The sequence below is a fragment of the Archocentrus centrarchus genome, chromosome 11, assembly GCF_007364275.1.
Source record: "Archocentrus centrarchus isolate MPI-CPG fArcCen1 chromosome 11, fArcCen1, whole genome shotgun sequence".
Classification (NCBI taxonomy): domain Eukaryota; kingdom Metazoa; phylum Chordata; class Actinopteri; order Cichliformes; family Cichlidae; genus Archocentrus; species Archocentrus centrarchus.
Genome location: NC_044356.1, coordinates 30,831,904 through 30,849,522, shown reverse-complemented (window position 1 = coordinate 30,849,522; position 17,619 = coordinate 30,831,904). Strand labels below are relative to the sequence as shown.

The 17,619-nt window shown below is 40.7% G+C and overlaps 1 protein-coding gene, 1 long non-coding RNA gene and 3 other non-coding genes across 6 annotated transcripts; 1 reads left to right on the top strand and 4 right to left on the bottom strand.

The window, feature by feature from the left end:
- Nucleotides 1-467: 467 nt before the first annotated feature.
- On the top strand, nt 468-15,198 carry ctps1a (CTP synthase 1a). 2 transcript variants are annotated; one of them, XM_030740709.1, is made up of 18 exons: nt 468-646; nt 5,083-5,265; nt 5,344-5,514; nt 5,604-5,704; nt 6,357-6,473; nt 7,341-7,424; nt 8,307-8,387; nt 8,473-8,624; nt 8,726-8,858; nt 10,422-10,510; nt 10,605-10,699; nt 10,810-10,872; nt 12,950-12,993; nt 13,145-13,241; nt 13,322-13,377; nt 13,637-13,733; nt 13,834-13,978; nt 14,063-15,198. In XM_030740709.1, exons 2-18 carry the CDS (start codon nt 5,097-5,099, stop codon nt 14,145-14,147), a joined length of 1,779 nt encoding a protein of 592 aa, XP_030596569.1. In that variant the 5' UTR covers nt 468-646; nt 5,083-5,096; the 3' UTR covers nt 14,148-15,198. The 2 variants fall into 2 exon arrangements, with proteins under 2 accessions (XP_030596569.1, XP_030596571.1); XM_030740711.1 differs by lacking the exon at nt 468-646 and adding an exon at nt 1,828-1,917.
- Nucleotides 15,192-17,126, bottom strand: LOC115787917 (uncharacterized). Its single transcript, XR_004020553.1, has 6 exons — nt 17,043-17,126; nt 16,394-16,444; nt 16,083-16,148; nt 15,852-15,907; nt 15,568-15,637; nt 15,192-15,394 (listed from the first exon to the last, which is right to left on the bottom strand). It is a non-coding gene; the product is annotated as an uncharacterized LOC115787917 (long non-coding RNA).
- LOC115788856 (small nucleolar RNA SNORD99) lies at nt 15,456-15,529 on the bottom strand. The gene has a single exon (XR_004020647.1). It is a non-coding gene; the product is annotated as a small nucleolar RNA SNORD99 (small nucleolar RNA).
- Nucleotides 15,693-15,823, bottom strand: LOC115788848 (small nucleolar RNA SNORA44). The gene has a single exon (XR_004020639.1). It is a non-coding gene; the product is annotated as a small nucleolar RNA SNORA44 (small nucleolar RNA).
- On the bottom strand, nt 16,223-16,360 carry LOC115788840 (small nucleolar RNA SNORA16B/SNORA16A family). The gene has a single exon (XR_004020631.1). It is a non-coding gene; the product is annotated as a small nucleolar RNA SNORA16B/SNORA16A family (small nucleolar RNA).
- Nucleotides 17,127-17,619: the final 493 nt, after the last annotated feature.

Genomic DNA, 17,619 nt, shown 5'->3' with positions numbered 1-17,619 from the left:
GACAAAATAGGTTCAAGCACACAAACAAAAATATATTTAAACCCACAAACCAAAAACAGAAAGAAAAAGCAAGAAAGGAAATGGCTCTATAAACACAAAAAATCCATCCATCCATCCATTCGCTTCCGCACATCCTGTGTCTACCAGAAAACAGTCACCATTTGATCAATTAATTTGCTTTTTGCGGAATAAACAAATAGTTTACTGGTAAATTGTTTAAGTCATCACTGGTAGGGTCAGTGATTAAAATTAGCTGGCATCAATTTTTTGTTTGTTTGATTTTTGCTTTTTAAATTGAAATATTTGCATTTTTCTGTGACAGTAACGTTTGCTTTTCGACTGTCTTCAGGAATTTGAGGCTTTCGACTGTTCAACCTTAACAAGATTGAAAGCAAACAAAGGGCCACAACAGTTTCCGAGACGTACGTGAAGGTAGCACAACGTTGTCTGAGCGTGCTGAATGACGTACACAGCCCGCAGTCGTGCTTCATACACGTGTTGGGCTGGTGAGAGGGTAGATGGGATTTTAGGGAAGCACAGTATCAAATAGCACCAATATTTGGATCGAAGTTTGTAAAGGTCCTTTAAACTGTTTTCGTCGGCGACGCTCTGTTTTGAGAGGAGTCTTTGACTGCGGAATATTTCGGTGAGTTGAAATCTGATGCTGTTGATAGAGAAGCTGTTGGTAAGCTAGAAAATGTTGGTACGCACAATACATAATTTTCTTTTCCGGTGAGAATGAATCAAAATAAAATTCTACTGGAAAGACCCTGTACTTCAGTGCATTTTTGTAGTAATGACTGGTTATATATTGTTCACACTGTCGTAACACTAAACCTAGTGTATTCTTTTGGATAAACGCAGCGTTTCGGAATTTTCGTATCTAGTTTGTCATACGCGTGTTATTAAACACTAACTATGCTTTTACTTTGAAAGCAGTGTTGTGTATGTAACTAGGCTAGCTTGATAGAAAATGAACATTAGCCACGCTTTGTATACAAAGAATTTCAATAAATTGGCAGCTTGATCAGCAAACCTTAAGCATGTCCTTTGTCTGCGGTACATACTAATGGAGGCCTGGATTTGGTGTACCTGAAAGTAACTCTCGTAACGATCTTGACCATTAGCTAAAAGCTAACTGTGCTGGCGGGTTGATTTTGTTCACTTTGGCAACTGTGACGGGCGGTCTGCTCACTTCTCACCACCTTAAACCTCTCCAGCACAGCGTTAGCCTTCGGTAACAAAATGTTTAAGACCTGTGCCCACTACATGTGGACTTAAACGATGTTCACCAATCAGAATAATCTAAAAAGTATCAAAATTGAGTCCGGTAAGATGTGGGAGTCACTATGACACATGATTTGAAGGCGGGATATCCTTTTCATAACTGGAGCACATGGTGTGAGAAGAACCTAAGAATATTTTCCCTAGTAATCATATTTAAAATGACATAAAGTGTAAATAAAAATACATGTATACGGTTGTAGAGAGGGGTTTTTGTTTGTTTTTCATGTTTTTTTTTTTAATTTATTTTGCATGTTCAGAAATGTAGTTTTTCTTTTTGTTATCTCAGGGCAACGTTGTGCGAAAAGGGGAACTTCTTGAGGGAGCGGTATAGCGTTAGGATTAGCAGGGTTCTAGCCAGTGGTTGAGAATTTGACCGGTTTTCTATCGGAACTGACCACTATGACCACAATTAGCAAGCAGGCACAGATATTAGCATTAACAAGCAGTTGTCCGATAACCAAGGGAACAACATAATAATAATAATAAAGCAATAAGAGAGGGGGAACCAGTGGGAAAATGTCTCAAAATTATGAGGGGCAAAGGAAGAAACAGGGACCCATCGCTCCCATCCTGAGTCAGGATGTCCGCTTGAACAATACACCACACTGGCCAACAATTCGTGACAACAAGGTAAGATGCAGGGTTTTTCAGTTCTTTGTTTCATAATTTGTTGGCGTTGTTTGTTGAGGATTTTCTAAAACTTTGAGGGTCACACCATGATCTGACACGGTATGTTACAGATACTTTGAAATAAATTTAGTTGGCAACCTTCTAACTTATATACCGTTACTTAAGCATTGGTTTGGGAGCAGAAACACTTATTTTTATTTGGCTTCCTGTTACCTTAAAAACAGCTAACTTAGTGTGAGTGTGTGTGGGGTACCATTAGGCTATAGACTATTCTGTGGAGTACATCTGCCTTCACGCGCACAGAACTTGAGTGACATCCCATTCTGAATCCATAGGGTTTAATATGATGTCTGTCCACCCTTTGCAGCTATTCAGGGAAGGCTTTCCACAAGGTTTAGGAGTGTGTGTATGGGTATTTTTGACCATTCTTCCAGAAGCACATTTGTGAGGTCAGACACTGATGTTGGACGAGAAGGCCTGGCTTGCACTGCACCATAATCCCCCCCCCTCCACCAAACATTAGACTTGGCACAATGCAGGCAGACAAGTACCATTCTCCTGGCAAGCACCAAACCCAGACTGATCCATCAGATTGCCAGATGGAGAAGCGTGATTCGTCACTCCAGAGAACACATCTCCACTGCTCTAGAGTCCAATGGTGACATGCTTTACACCACTGCCTCCGACTCTGTCCATTGTCACCTGCTCCCAACCAGGCTACGTGTTCAGCACAAGTTACCATGGTGATTTAGCCAGGTAAAAAAGAGAGCCACTTTTGTGATACAGAAAACTCTGAGTTTAAGCTCAACATCACTCCCTAAACCATTCATCTGGCTTTGTAGCACAGGCCTATGGGCACCTTGCACAGTTGACCATGAACACCTTCGTATGTCAAAGTATTCAAGAGTCAAATGTGTGGCCATCTGTTTGGCAGCAAAAGCTTGGCTTAAATTGGGTCAAGCAACAGGACAATGACCCCAGCACACCAGCTAATCTACAACAGAATGGCTGAAAAGAAAAGAATCAAGGCATTGCAATAGTCCAATCAAAGTCCAGACCTGGCCTGATTGAAATGCTGTGGCAGGAACAAAGAGGTGTGCGTAAGCAAATACCCACACACCTCAATGAACTGAAGCAGTGCTGTAAAGAAGAGTCAGCCACAAGTCCATCATGATGTGAGAGACTGATAAAGTTATGCAGGAAACAATTTAAGTTATTGCTGCTAAAGGTGCTTAGAGTTTTCATAGTATGAAGTAGGGGTGGGCGATTTAGTCTCAAAATTATATCAGTATTTCAAGAAAATTTGCAATAAGGATATTTCTGACGATATAGGAAAAAATACTTTGAATTTAGGACATTTTCCATCCTTTTCCTCTGAACTGCTGTTATCAATGACACACTTCTGAATTTGAAGTGTAAATCTACTGAAACAAAGTGGCAGCAGCATCTTTATAGTGCAATAGTAGACTGTATTATATCCAGTAACACAGGGTAAGTGAAATGTAAACAAAAAGTACCCTAGGCTTTACTTGCTGTGGAAATTTTAAGTATAAAATAACTGCTTAACACTTCAGTTTAACAATAATTAAAGTAACTTAACCGTGTAACTTGTCAGGAGCTTTCATAATATTGTCAGATAATAAAACTGAAATATTTTCAGTCTGTGTTGTATCTTGGGGCGAGCTTAGAGCCCAGCTTTTCCCGTATGTAGCCACATCAGTAATTTCCATCCACTGTTTGCTCTTCCTGTCATAAGAATGCAAATAGCGAGTGTTCCAGCCACGCTCGCTGAAGTCATTTGTTTACATTTGGTCACACATCTGCAAGCAGCTAGTATCGCCTCTTTTGTTGCCTGGTTGTGTTTTTGTCTAAAGTGGTGGCTTTGTCACTTCCATTTTTAGCTGGAACAATTTTCTTGCGTATTTTGCAAAGTGCAGTACTTTGTTGGAGGTTGTTGAAGTAGCTCTCTTTTTAGGTACTAAATCGTCATCTCACGCTGACACACGACTCTCAGTTGTGTGCACTGAGGAACGGAAGCGCACAATGTTGCTATAGCACTGATATTGTAGTATAACATTTTTGTCTACCAGTATTAATGCAGACGATACAATATGGCACAGCCCTAGTATGAAGGTAACCTTTTGCATGGCTTTATTTGATATGCTAAACTGATTTCTGATGGGTCAGAAGGTCACTGATTTTCCACGGAATAAACCAAGTGGAGTTTGGCCTGGTTACTTGATAAGTGTTCGAGGGAGGCAAGATTGTAGTCTCTCATGCAGACCAAAAGTGGTGACTAACTGCTTTGAAGAAAAAAAATCTAGTGTGTGTGGGTGGTAGAGGGCGAAGCTAACATGACCTAAATAACTATGACCAGGAGGGGGAAAAAATGATTGAATAGTCATAAGTTAGCAATATACTGGAACTAAGTTGTAAGCACAGCTTCCTAGTGACTGGCCATGAGCTATGGATTCTGTTGTTCACTGACCACACCAGGTGAGCTCCATGTCGCTACTCTCATGCATGAAGCATGAATAAATGTGATGTCTTTATTTTAATCATATCTTATGTTGGCTGATGTCAGGCGACTCTTCTAACATTTCACCTTATCACATGATCTAGTAATAGCCTATCTAGGAGACTTTAGTTTGACACACAGTGTAACCTGTACAGTTCAGTGTGGAGTTCTTGCATTTCAGAGGTCAGGCGAGAGAAATGGTCTGTGAGTGCATCAATAAGACCAAAAGAAGAAAATTGAACAGTAGTTAGGTGCTAATTGTAGAACTAAACAAAAGTGTCACCAGAAACAAAGAATTATTAATTTACTGGTAATAGAGCATTCACATAATCCCCCAAAATTAGCACAGGGAGTCGCATAGAGACACAGATGTTGAGATAATGGGTAGTGTTGACAAGAAGTGCTTTTATTTTGAAGTGTTTGTCCCTAGTTTTAATGATGTTATGGGTTGCAACATTCTGTTTACTTGTGTACTGGCATATGTAGTGTCAGTTTGGGTCATTAAGCACAGCTTCCTCTATACCAGTGATTCCCAAAGTGTGGGCTATAAAGGTACCGCAGGTGAACCTCCACAAATGACCAGTTTAAATCTCTTGACTACTTTTTAATGGCCTACTGTTGGATTCTAATCACTCATTTACCTCCAGATACCAGAGCAACAATGATGAAGTACATCCTGGTAACCGGAGGAGTCATCTCAGGCATTGGCAAAGGCATCATTGCGAGTAGTGTGGGCACAATCCTCAAGTCATGTGGCCTGCATGTAACTGCCATCAAGATCGACCCTTACATCAACATAGATGCAGGCACTTTTTCACCCTATGAGCATGGTACGTCAATGGAGATGGTCAGTATAAATGAACATGTGTAGGTGTGCCATCTGATTGTTTCCCACTCCCGCTGTCTAGGTGAAGTGTTTGTCCTGGATGATGGAGGCGAGGTGGACTTGGATCTGGGGAATTACGAACGGTTCCTTGACATCCGGCTGACGAGAGACAACAACCTGACCACGGGCAAGATCTACCAGTCAGTCATCAACAAGGAGAGGAGGGGAGACTACTTGGGCAAGACTGTGCAGGGTATACAACTGCTGTGTCATTTTGAGAGAGGATGATGTAGAAGATAAGTCATAAAAATAAAAATACCTTTACGCTTTGCTCTTTTCTAGTGGTGCCACACATCACAGATGCAATCCAGGAATGGGTTGTGAAACAGGCCCAAGTACCAGTTGACGATGATGATGTAGAACCTCAAGTGTGTGTTATTGAGGTAAGCTGGCTGGTTGAATGAGGGATGGCCAGGCGAGATGAAAAGCCACTGTCTTTTTTTTTTTTTTTTTTTTTTTTTTAACTGTTCTGTATCAATTTATTGATCTTAAAAATCTCCTTTGGCAATAACATGAGTTTGATTGATTTAATAAGCTGGAACTCAACTCTGACGACACAGCACCACCCTCACTTCTCTAACACCATGACGCTCTGCAGGTTCATGAAAGTGAACACTTTGGAACACTCATGATTGTACAGTTGCATAATTACATAATAGAATTGCGTGCTGGGTAATGCTAGCCAGCCAGGTAGGATAACCTTTGAATACACTGGCTGCATTTCTGCAGCATCATGTCTCAGTCTCAGCGCAGTTTTGTTCCTTCCTTGGCCTGGATTTAAAATTACTCCCAAGAACATTTCAGAAGCAGATCTTTTATTTTGAAAATTGACTGGATTCTCTATACTCTTCCTGTGTCTGACTTCCTACACATGGCAGAGGGCTAGAGATGGCCAAAGATTGTGTAATTTGATCATATCTTATTAGAATCTACGCTGCTACGTGGTTGAGATTTAGTGTTTTACTGTGCAGGATTATCTATTGCGTAAAGGCTCCCCTGCCATGGTGGTCACTGCCAGTGTTTGTGTGTTTGTAGCTGGGAGGCACTGTCGGAGACATAGAGAGCATGCCGTTCATCGAGGCCTTCAGGCAGTTCCAGTTTAAAGTGAAGAGAGAGAACTTCTGTAACATTCATGTCAGTCTGATACCACAGGTAAGCCTGCAGCCCTTTGGCACCTCACCTTACATTTAACCAACACGTGAAACTGCTGCCACGTTTACATTATGCACACCTGAATGGAGCTTTAATGCAAACGAGTGAGTTGTTTTTCAAATTATGGCAAAGAATTTATAAACTTGTGTATAATTTATGTGCGTAGAATAATTGTGAAAAAAAATATTTCTATATTGATTGCTTAAAAGCATCACTGCAAAGCTGCAGTTATTAAAATGAGAACAATTTAAGTATAAAAGAACTTTGAGCTGATTGAATCTCATCCAACTTTATCTGAACAATTATTACATTTTTAAAGTCATTTTAAAAAAATGCTCTATGAAAAGGTAATTTAAAGAAAATAATTTTAAACTCCCTAATTAGGATGTCAGAATAATTCCTAGAAACTGACTGAAAGTTTGCATCAGGTTCTAAGCCAGAAATTATGAGAGTAGACGTCTAAGGCAGAATTCTGTAATGGCAAAGATGGCGGTTGTCTTTCCCCTGAAACTAAACGCCATTTAACAGCCAAATCAGGAAAGAAATGAGCCAATCGTGTTGCTGAACTCACTTATTTGCACAGCACAGGTTTACAACAATTTGAACCACACGGTGGTAGGCATCAACAAATCATAGTAAAGACAGCTCTTTATTTTTTCACTGTTATGTGATGAAATGAGCCAGACACACTGGATGTATTGGCATTCTGGATCAAACCTTTAATGAAGCCGTAATGGTGTGAAAATGTGGGCACGACTGCCCAGATAGAGGTGTTACCAAGATGCCGCTGAGAGATGAGACTTCTGGAAGGACATTGGTCTGCAGTCTCATTGTGTGCCTGTGTGTTGTTTGCATGGTTGTGTCCAGCCCAGTGCAACAGGAGAGCAAAAGACCAAACCAACACAGAACAGCGTCCGAGAGCTGAGAGGCCTGGGTCTGTCTCCCGATCTGGTGAGTTTCTAATTACACGAGAATACGTGATGCTCATCTGTGTTTAAATCACATTTCTGAATTCAAATGGATTTTAGATGTTAAATCTCAGGATTTTTCATGCACAGATCATTCTTTGACCCTTTGATTCATAATTTCACTGTAGGCATCAGGGACTACAGCGCTGTGAAAAAGTATTCGCCCACTTCCTGTTTTTTTTTTTTTTGCATTTTTTTTTTTTTTTTGCATTTTTTTTGCATTTTTTTGTCATATTTAAAAGTTTCAGATCATCAAACAAATTTCAATATTAGACAAAGATAACCAGAGTGAATATAAAATGCAGTCTTTAAATCATGGTTTCATTTATTGTTCGTTTTTGTCAAGATTTGTTTTTGTACCATTCATAAGACATATAATTTTAAAAGCAAAGCTAAAAAACATGAGAAATGAGAGATAAGTGCTCTGATGGGACAACTGGTTCTGCTATTCCCAGCATGTGAAGTCAAAACAGACACTCTGGGAAAAAGGAAGGCGTTTCCACAACTTCAAAGCTGATGCATGCTGTAACAATCTTTATTTATAACTGCTTCAGATGCAAAAATGGATTTACTGTTCATCAACACTCTGTGGCAAAAAAATTTGCACATTCTTTGCACAACAACGATCCGGTAACCAGCAGCACTTGATTGATTAATAATTAGTGTGCTATTGTTCTGATAAGAGTTTTGTATCCATACATGATGTAATTGTATTAAAACACCCGTGCAGTTAAAGGTTAAAGCAGTGTTTCTCACCGTCACCGTGTTTTGTGCGCATAGATCTCTTGGACCACATCTTTTCGACACCTAGCAACAAAGTTGCAATCTGTTCTTTAATGTTTTTGTTTTTTATCTTTGCTGGCAGATCATGTGCCGCTGTTCTACTGCTCTGGAGAACTCTGTCAAAGAGAAGATCTCAATGTTCTGCCACGTAGAGCCTCAGCAGGTAGGTGGAGCACCTTTCAGTCTCGAAAAAGCCGTAACTCACTCTCTCTCTACAGCTCTAAACTGGATGGCCTGTCTTGCTCCAGGTCATCTGTGTGCACGACGTGTCGTCTATCTACAGAGTGCCGTTACTGCTGGAAGATCAGGGTGTGGTGAGCTACTTGAGCAGGAGGCTGAATATGCCCATAGAGACCAGACCAAGGAAGATGCTGACTAAATGGAAGGAGATGTCTGACAGGTGAGTCAGCTCGTCTGTGGGTTGAATCTTTCCCATGAGAGGTGATTATTGTCCTCCAGAGCAGATCAAGTAATAGACTAATACCCATATTGTCCTCACAGGTCAGACAGACTTCTAGAGCACTGCTCTATTGCACTGGTGGGGAAGTACACAAAGTTCTCAGACTCGTATGCTTCTGTTATAAAGGCTCTCGAACACTCTGCACTCGCCATCAGCCATAAGTTGGAGGTTAAGGTACGTACACAAAGTCAAAGTCTTTCACGCAGCTGATCTGATTAGAACCCAGGGGTACAGACAGGGTAAAGTTTGGATTGTTGATTAAGTTTTTTTTTTTTTTTTTCCACTGACACTCTTCATGGGAAACGTTACATACTAAGAACAAGAGAATTTCCCTTAAGCAAGCACCTTAGTTCTGTTAACTGTCACTCACTAAATACATAAGAAAAGAAAATAATAAAATCATTCTCTGGTGAGCTCTGGACTCAGTTTATTATTCTTCTTATTATTTATTTATATATTTTAGCTTGTGATGGTATGTTTGAGCAAAAGTGAAGTGTGAATTTGCTTGTTAAAAGAAGAACCAGACATTCTTGATGGTTTTGAGTAAAGCTAGCTCCGTCCATGTAACTGTTTCCTCATTGTAGATCACTGATTTATGATCTTTGTGTCTTCTTCTGTATTCCATGGATTAGATTTGGCTGTCTTTGTGGGATCTTTAAGTTTCAGGGCATCTCAGTTCCAGAGTAGGGGGTGGGGTGGGGGGTTACATAGCACTCAGTACCATCAATAGTTATGCTTTTATTTATTTATTTATTTATTTTTATATTTTTTTATTTATTTATTTATTTATTTATTTATTTATTTTTTTTTTTTTTTTTTTTTTTTTTTTTTTTTTTTTTTTTTTTTTTTTTAATTTTTTTTTTTTTTTAATTAAATTTTTTTTATTAATAGTTATGCTTTTAGTTTGGGACTTCCAAAAGCTTAATAGCATATTCATCAAACGTCTTGGAACCCAAAACCCAAATGTCATAAAGGCCCTTTTTCCATTGACTGGGTGCCGGTATTTAAACCATTCAGCATTTTTACCAACACGTATGCACTCTGTGCTTGGACAAAAACTGGGTTCAACTCCAGCACCGCAAACTAGCTGGTCTCGAACCAAGAACGCGTGACGCAAGCAACAGAAGGGTGTAACTCTGCCATCTCAACGTAAAGTTTTCTACCGCTATTTCACTGCATGGTGTGTATTACATGATAAAAGCGATGCGATTTTTCACAGCTGTGAATTATGTTGGGCTCTTAGGCTGAACTTGCTGCTTTGTATCAGTTCATATCACAGATAAAAGGATGCAAAGTGTGTACTTGTCGTCCTGCTCGTAATCACTGTCTGTGTTCACCTCTGTGCTGCACACAGATGCTGCAGTAGTTTCGTTTGGACCGCAAAATATGTTTGCAGCACAAGAAAGGGGAGCGTGTTCTCCCACGTTTGTGCGCTTCAGCATCCGTGTCCAGACGAGGACCCGCCCACACTCATGTAAAGGAGCAGTTCACAAAGCACGGTGGAAACGCGGGCCCGTTCTTAAGCGTTTCACCAGTTCATTGAAACTGACACCAGCACTGGCTTGAGCACCAGCACCTCGGCGGTGGAAACGTAGTAAAAGGGTGTCTTGATTTGAACTGAACATAGACTGGTGGGGGAAAAAAGTCTCTTGGTGCACTTCCAAGCTGTACTACAAAACCAGCTTTATTTGTGCCTTTGAACCAACCATGCAAACTGTGTACATCTCTTCTTCTCAGTATATAGACTCAGCGTACTTGGAGCCAAGCGCTATGCAGGAGGACCCAGTGAAATATCACGAGGCATGGCAGAAACTCTGCAGCTCTGAGTGAGTGCCATGTATAAGCAGTCTCGATAGATAATCCAGCCTGGATATTAAAAGAGCAGTTTTATCAACATGACATTGTTTCTGCTGTCCTCAGTGGCATCCTGGTTCCAGGAGGTTTTGGTGTGAGGGGAACTGAAGGAAAGATTCATGCCATTAACTGGGCCAGAAAACAGAAAAAACCCTTCCTAGGTACAAGAGTGTGTGGATCACACTCCATCTTTTATTGCCTTACTCCCTATATAATGTCAGTGAGTAGCAACATTGGCAACACTGCTTGACTGCTGTTCATACTTCTGCAGGTGTGTGTCTTGGAATGCAGCTGGCTGTATGCGAATTTGCCAGAAACGTGCTCGGCTGGACAGGTAATGTTTTTAATGTTATTCTTATATTAAAGAAATTAGTTTGCAAGCAGCATTATTGAGATGGAGACAGGCTGATGGCCCAAAATGAACCATAGCGATCCCAAGAAGGAAACATGCGTATTGCTTTATGTCAGAGTTACATCCACATGAGTGGCAGAACCTGCTTATGATTTTCAAATATTTTAATAGTCAGTTAAATGGAAAAAAAAAAAAACACTAGTTATGCAACTATTTCTTGGCTTAAAATGTGTATTAAACCTTGTTTGCCTTGCCTGGTGGGAAGTACCACACTACTACCACCAGAAGGTGGCAGTAATGCATGCAGAAGCTGTTTGCCAGCCATCATTAAACAACAAAAATAGAATTTGCAAATTAAGGGCCGACCTCCACTGCTGAAGATGGAAGCCAACGCACAAGTGCCAAAAACTGCAGTTCCTCTTGGTCTTTTATGGGCAATTAATTTTCCCAAGGAGTCACATGAGAAACTGGGACTGTTGTGGAGAGCTACATCAATAAGCTGAACTCAATTCTGCTCAACATTAATTTCATCTCTTTATAAACTGCTACTGGTAAAAGTAGATGTTACAGGTTGATAAGGAAAATGTGAAATAAGTATAGTAAAAACACCAACATCACGATTTAGTCAAAGTACTATTATCATTGTTATTATTATTATTTTGCTTGTAGTTTAATTACATCATCTGCAGTTTTCTGGTCTAGTCTGTTTTGGACTTAAGCAACTGCATTAAATTCATATTCAGTGTCTGTAGTGGAAATGCAAAGGATGATGGGCAGGCGATCACTGGGAGAGGATCTGTATCTGGATGTGTTAAACTTCCTCACCGAGAATGTTTGTTCACGTATGTTTGTAGCTCCAAAGAGGAAGAGCACAATCTCAGCGTGTGTGGAAAGTTCTTCTCTTTGAGAGAAGAATAAAACTCCAGCAGGGATGCTGACTTGAAGTGCTCGGCCAGGAATGAATCAAAGTGCAACAAACTGTCTGGGATTCGGAGCTATTGCCCTGATTAAGTTAACTATTTTAGTTACATCATCGACAATATGGGTAGTTTTTAGCGCTACCTTATACAACACCTCCTGGTGTATAATACATTGCAAAAATACCAGTTTCACTAATGGGTTAATTTCTTTCACTTTATCTTTCTTCTGCTTTAAAAGTCTGATATTTTTCCCTCAGATTTGTATAGCCATTGGTTGTAACACCTGCCAGTTTGTCCCATTTCAGCCCCAGCCTATGCAAGCATGCAGTTACCTCCATCAATGTATCACTCCAGTTTCTCCATAATACGAGTCTTTCATTATCCCACATACAAAGATGAGTAACCGGGCTCTTGGACATCGCAGAGCCCAGGAGAAAAGGTCAAAACCGTTCACTTTGTTTTTCAACCGAGTGTCCAGATTTCTTGCAGTGACCTTGATCTGTCTTGGTACCATTTGCCTGGAGAGCTTCTTTTTCCTCAGGGCATATTAGCACGGCAGAGTCCAAACACTGATGAACTTGCCATCAGAGAATGGTTACTGCTTTTTGTGATTTTTGTGTGAAATCACAGAACTGGTTCTGACTGCTCCATCCCTGGATGTGTAAAGTTTGGTAAAACTTTGGCTGTTGGTGTTTTATGGAACCTTTTTAATGGGTTCTCTCACTAAAATCATGGCTTGCATTGAGGTACAGACCATCCTGCAAGTCTGTGCTTCAGTTTTGGTGTGTGCGTTCATGTGTATCTTTGCATTGCACCAGTACAGTTTATAATATGGCGATTTCCAAATCCAAACAACTAAGATGCCGGCAGCCAGAATGCTAGCATGGCTACATCCAGCTTTTATACTGTTTATTGTGGAAAGCAAAAGACTTGATGAGGCGACTGTCCTGTACAAACTGCTGGAGAAAGCTAGTATGTAACAAGTCTGTCACAGCTATGTTTTTGGGGAATGGGAGCTGTCTTCAAAGAATAGTCAGTTTTCATCATCTTGAAATGCTCCTCCCTACTTCCAAAAAATGGGCACCGACGGCTGCCCGTTGTTTCAAAAAAACTGACACCTCTTTCTGTTTCATACTCAGATGCCAACTCAACTGAATTTGACCCAGAAACAAAACATCCTGTGGTAAGTTTTATGCAGTTCACAAATTCAATTAAATTTATATAGCGCCAAATCACAACAAACAGTAAACAGTTGCCTCAAGGCAAAAATCACCTGACTCCTGCATGCATCGTAACTGTATTATATTAAAATCCTTTCATTTTAACCTTTGCAGGTGATTGATATGCCAGAACACAACCCCGGGCAGATGGGTGGCACCATGAGGCTTGGAAAGAGACGAACCATTTTCCAATCCACCAACAGCATACTACGTAAGTAAAGCTTTTAGTTCAGTCTGGACCAGCTGGTGATGCATTTGTTGCTCCGTGCTTACAGCTCGTCTGTATTCCAGGAAAGCTTTATGGAGATGCAGAATATGTGGATGAAAGGCACAGACATCGATTTGAGGTAATGCTGCCCTCATAGTTCATCATCATAAAAAAAACAGAAAAGAAAGAAAAAGCTGCTGACAGCTTTTGATTATTATTTTTTGCCTTTATTATATAATACGTTGAAGAGGAGACAGGAAAGCAGGGGGAAGATACGCAGCAAAGGCTCCTGGGTCAGAGTCAAACCTGGGTCGCTACATTTAGTCTTGTGGCATTTTGCCGCCTCCTCACCCTGTTAGCCATATTTTTTTTTAAATATAAACTGTGTTTGTGAACAGGTCAACCCTGAGCTTAAGAGCCACTTTGATGAGAAGGGCTTCCGCTTTGTAGGCCAGGATGTGGAAGGAGAGAGGATGGAGGTCATTGAGCTTGACGGTACAGAAAACCAAACAATTTTCAGGGTTTTAATATACCAGCCTTTTCCGTGTACCCTTCTGCACACTCGACTTTTTAAAAATATCTTCTCCATTTCCAGATCACCCATATTTCATTGGAGTGCAGTACCACCCCGAGTTCACCTCACGCCCCATCAAGCCATCACCCCCCTACCTCGGTTTGTTGCTTGCTGCTGCCGGGAAGCTGCAGAGCTACTTACAGAAAGGCTGCCGTCTGTCTCCACGGTAAACAGATTACATCTCAGTTTCCTCATGCAGTAAAAGTATGCAGACCGAGGACTAACTGAGCACTGCTTTTGTGCCACACAGGGACACATACAGCGATCGGAGCGGCAGCAGCACACCTGACTCTGAGATATTGGAACTGAAATTGCCTTCTCTCTCAAACGAATGACCGATCTATGAAGACATATTTTAATACATTACTTATGAACTAAGCCTGCTACCCTCAAGTGTTGGACTCACTGGAAAACTATACTGTAGACATCTTGTGATACTAAGGTTGGCATTTCCTTCAGTGCAGAGCTGATTACAGGCAGCTGTGGATTATACTATGGAGCTTTCACCTCTAGAGCAAACTATACTCATGAAATTTAACACCACTGTCTTTATTTTCAAATAAAACCTAGTAGTATTCATACCTGAAATTTCTGTAAATGTTACAGAACACTAGACTATCCTAATTGGATTTTCAGTTGTCACTCATCTCAAACAACTGCACTATAGTGCAGGTTTTAAAAACAAAAAAACAAAAACATGGAGCCATGGGATTGGTAACTTAAGTCTAATTCACTTTTTTAGGGGGAGTCAAGGAAGTAAATTGACAAGGTCAGCTTAACCTCAGGTGGTAGGGCAATAGTTGATCAGCTATACAAATCATGTGTTCCTAATGTACTTAGACTCAAATTTGAGTCTCATATTGTGATGTTGGGCTAGTATCCCTCCTGAGACCTGAGCTCTTGTTTGTGATGCATTTTTAATTTCTCCCAGATATTTGTGACTAGATGGACCTGATGTGTGTATAAAATAAGCTTCCTCTTTGAATGGGAAGTTGTATTGTTACATGGTTGTTACATTTGTGAAAACAAGAATGTCCTCAGATGTGGACAAAGGGATTATTTTTAAAGTATAAAACACCAATGAGCAGAATAAAGTATAAGGTGCAGCAAAGCCAAACACAGGGTCTCAGGAGGTTAAGGTACTGCAGTCAGACAATAGCAAATGGTGACAAGTCTTCCCTCCCAATTTCCTTATGTTGACTTCCACAACAATAACTGCATTTCCATATGCTGCTGTAAAGCTGTTACTTTTGTTGCTGTTGTAGATCAAGTACCATTTAGTTCACGGTTACTGTGGCCTTAATATAAATATATGTACTACAGACTTGCAGCTTATTTCATTGCCTGTTGAGTACATTAAGAACAAGAAACACGGGGTGTCCGAGGTAGAAGTGTCGGTTTTATTTACATTCTATGATCGTCACATTTACAGAGTTAATATTTGATTACAGCTTCCTTAAAAAGGGAGCCATTACGCTACTACAGTCACGCTTCAGGTGCAAGTTGGTCTACTGCAGCAGTGTTCCCACCTAGTTGGACAGTCTGCAGCAGTTGATTCATGGGCATGTCATTTCCCTCCACCCTGAAAAATAAAGAGCTCCAGTTTAGTCAAAGTTGGTAACCTTTTGTTAACACATTCATTACTGTGATCTCAGTCCCATATCCGCAAGTGTCATCCAACAGTCCACACTGTATTAAGAGGTCATCATAGATCAAACCACCATTTGTGACCAATTTTAGCATATACTTACATACCTGTAAGTCCCATGTACATGGCCTCAGTTACAGCTCATTACCAGATAAGCTCATATAGGCAGACAGGTGCCTAAAACAAATGAGAGAAGTAAGTTACAAGTAGCACATTTATTTTTCAAACAATTGTCTGTAGGACAGCTGAGTGGCTGCTGATGGCAGAGAGAGGCCACAGCAGTCAAAGACCACCCTGTTTTCTTGCATGCACTTGGAGAACCTGGAGCTACAAACAAGCGCCGGTCCTTAGGATAGCATGCTGCTACATGGGCATGAGAGGAAAAAATTACCGGAGTGAGCAGTTTTCAGCCACCAAACTTGGTCATCCATAAATAACGTCTTCATTCTGAACAGGAGAAAATTTGGTTAGTTTTATTCAGCTAAATATAAAATCCAGTGAATCCCAATTAAGTCTTAATAAATATGGCTCAGGAAGTACAAGTCTCAATCAAGACTAGATCAGTGAGGGCAAGTGTGTCATCACAGCCAGGATTGTTTCACTTTAACATTACTCAAGTTACCTTCATGTTGTCCTTTCATTTGATGCTTTTGTCCTTGCACCTTTACCTTTGGCGTCACCCAAATGCCTGCAGGAAGACAAGTAAAGCAAGTCACCATCACATTTCTCTGAATGTGAGATCACTAATCCTGTGATTAGGTTAAATGTCCTTCCCCTAAATGTTGCTGGAGCAGTTATTTTCAAAACTGAACAGCGACCGTCGGTGAAAGTCTTGATCTCGGCTTCCTTTTGACCACTCACTGCTACACGGGAGCATGAATGGCTTCGATAGGAGCCTTTTAAGCATATAAGCTCAGAAGTAAAAAGACTCACCAGCATCCTGTATGGTGGGACACTTGATTGAGCTGCCTTTTTAAGTTAACCCTGTAAAGACAAAAAATAAAATAAAAACATTAAAATGTAGCCAGGGTTGGACGAGTAATTCACAAAGCTACTGTCAAGTTATTCGAATGGCTCCAACATTAAGATGCGTTACAGTGGCACGAATGCTTCTCTCAGAGGGCATTACAGACTTGATATAAAGTCACAGATTTAGCCTTTGCAGCATTAAAATACCACTTATGTAAACGGAGGGCTGAAAAAGACCTAGCCACGTGGTACCAACGCACTAGCGTGCAAGCTATACTATTGCTAGTCCTTAGCATGGTCACCAAAGCCGAGAGATATCAACTGCTGCCGAGTTTCTACTTTTACTTCAAGTCAGAGACATGTGTATATGATAAATACGACACATTGGTGTTACTTTACTGACCATTAGCTGGCCAAGCGTTACAGTCGTAGATGCACAAGCTAACATGATTAAGTGGTTCACCCACTAGCGCTTTTTGCCCATCATTAAGTTAGTTATATCATTAATCTATTTCTATGTCGAGAGGGACTGGATTCAAAAGCTACCCGTAATTACTCTAAATGTATGTACATATACGATTTTAATTAGCGACGAGACTGACAAAGGCCTTACCGATATTCTTTCTTGCGGTACATCTGGCCGTTTGGAAGACTCAAAGAGGAAGAGAGAGAGTGGGAGGCCCACTGCTGTTTTATATATGCACAGTGGAGCCCGCCGGTGGCCGCTGATTGGTGCGCATGACTCACGTGGACCTGTTGAATAGTGGGATATGTAGTGTCTGTTCTTTCAGGAACGCCTTTTTTTTTTTTTTTAAGTTTACTACCACTCAGGCACATCCCCGTAAACACAAATACAGACTTTTACACTTGGCAAGCCACGCATTTTTCACAGAAAACGGCACAACAAGACATACAGTGTGCAGTTAGAGGAGTGCTGTGAAGCCAGAGCATCGTCGGAAGTGACTATAGGCTACTTCAGAACCACGGACAGCAACACATCCCTGCCTGTGTGAGGTTTGCGATTTTGAGATGTCAGCAGTGCAGTAAAATAGGTGCAAAATGCTTTTCCGTGGTCGTGGAGGTCTTCTAAGAACACTCGCTGCAAACCGTGACCAACATAAACTTCATAATATACGGCTTAACTATAACACGAGTTCCTTTTTTCTGCTTAAAACCCCTTTAAGATCCTT

Excerpts from the sequence above, each read along its gene's own strand:
- ctps1a (XM_030740709.1), top strand. The coding sequence starts at position 5,097 with ATGATGAAGTACATCCTGGTAACCGGAGGAGTCATCTCAGGCATTGGC. Across the intron at positions 6,474-7,340 it reads ATGTCAGTCTGATACCACAG|CCCAGTGCAACAGGAGAGCA; the intron begins GTAAGCCTGCAG and ends GGTTGTGTCCAG. Across the intron at positions 10,873-12,949 it reads AAACGTGCTCGGCTGGACAG|ATGCCAACTCAACTGAATTT; the intron begins GTAATGTTTTTA and ends TTTCATACTCAG.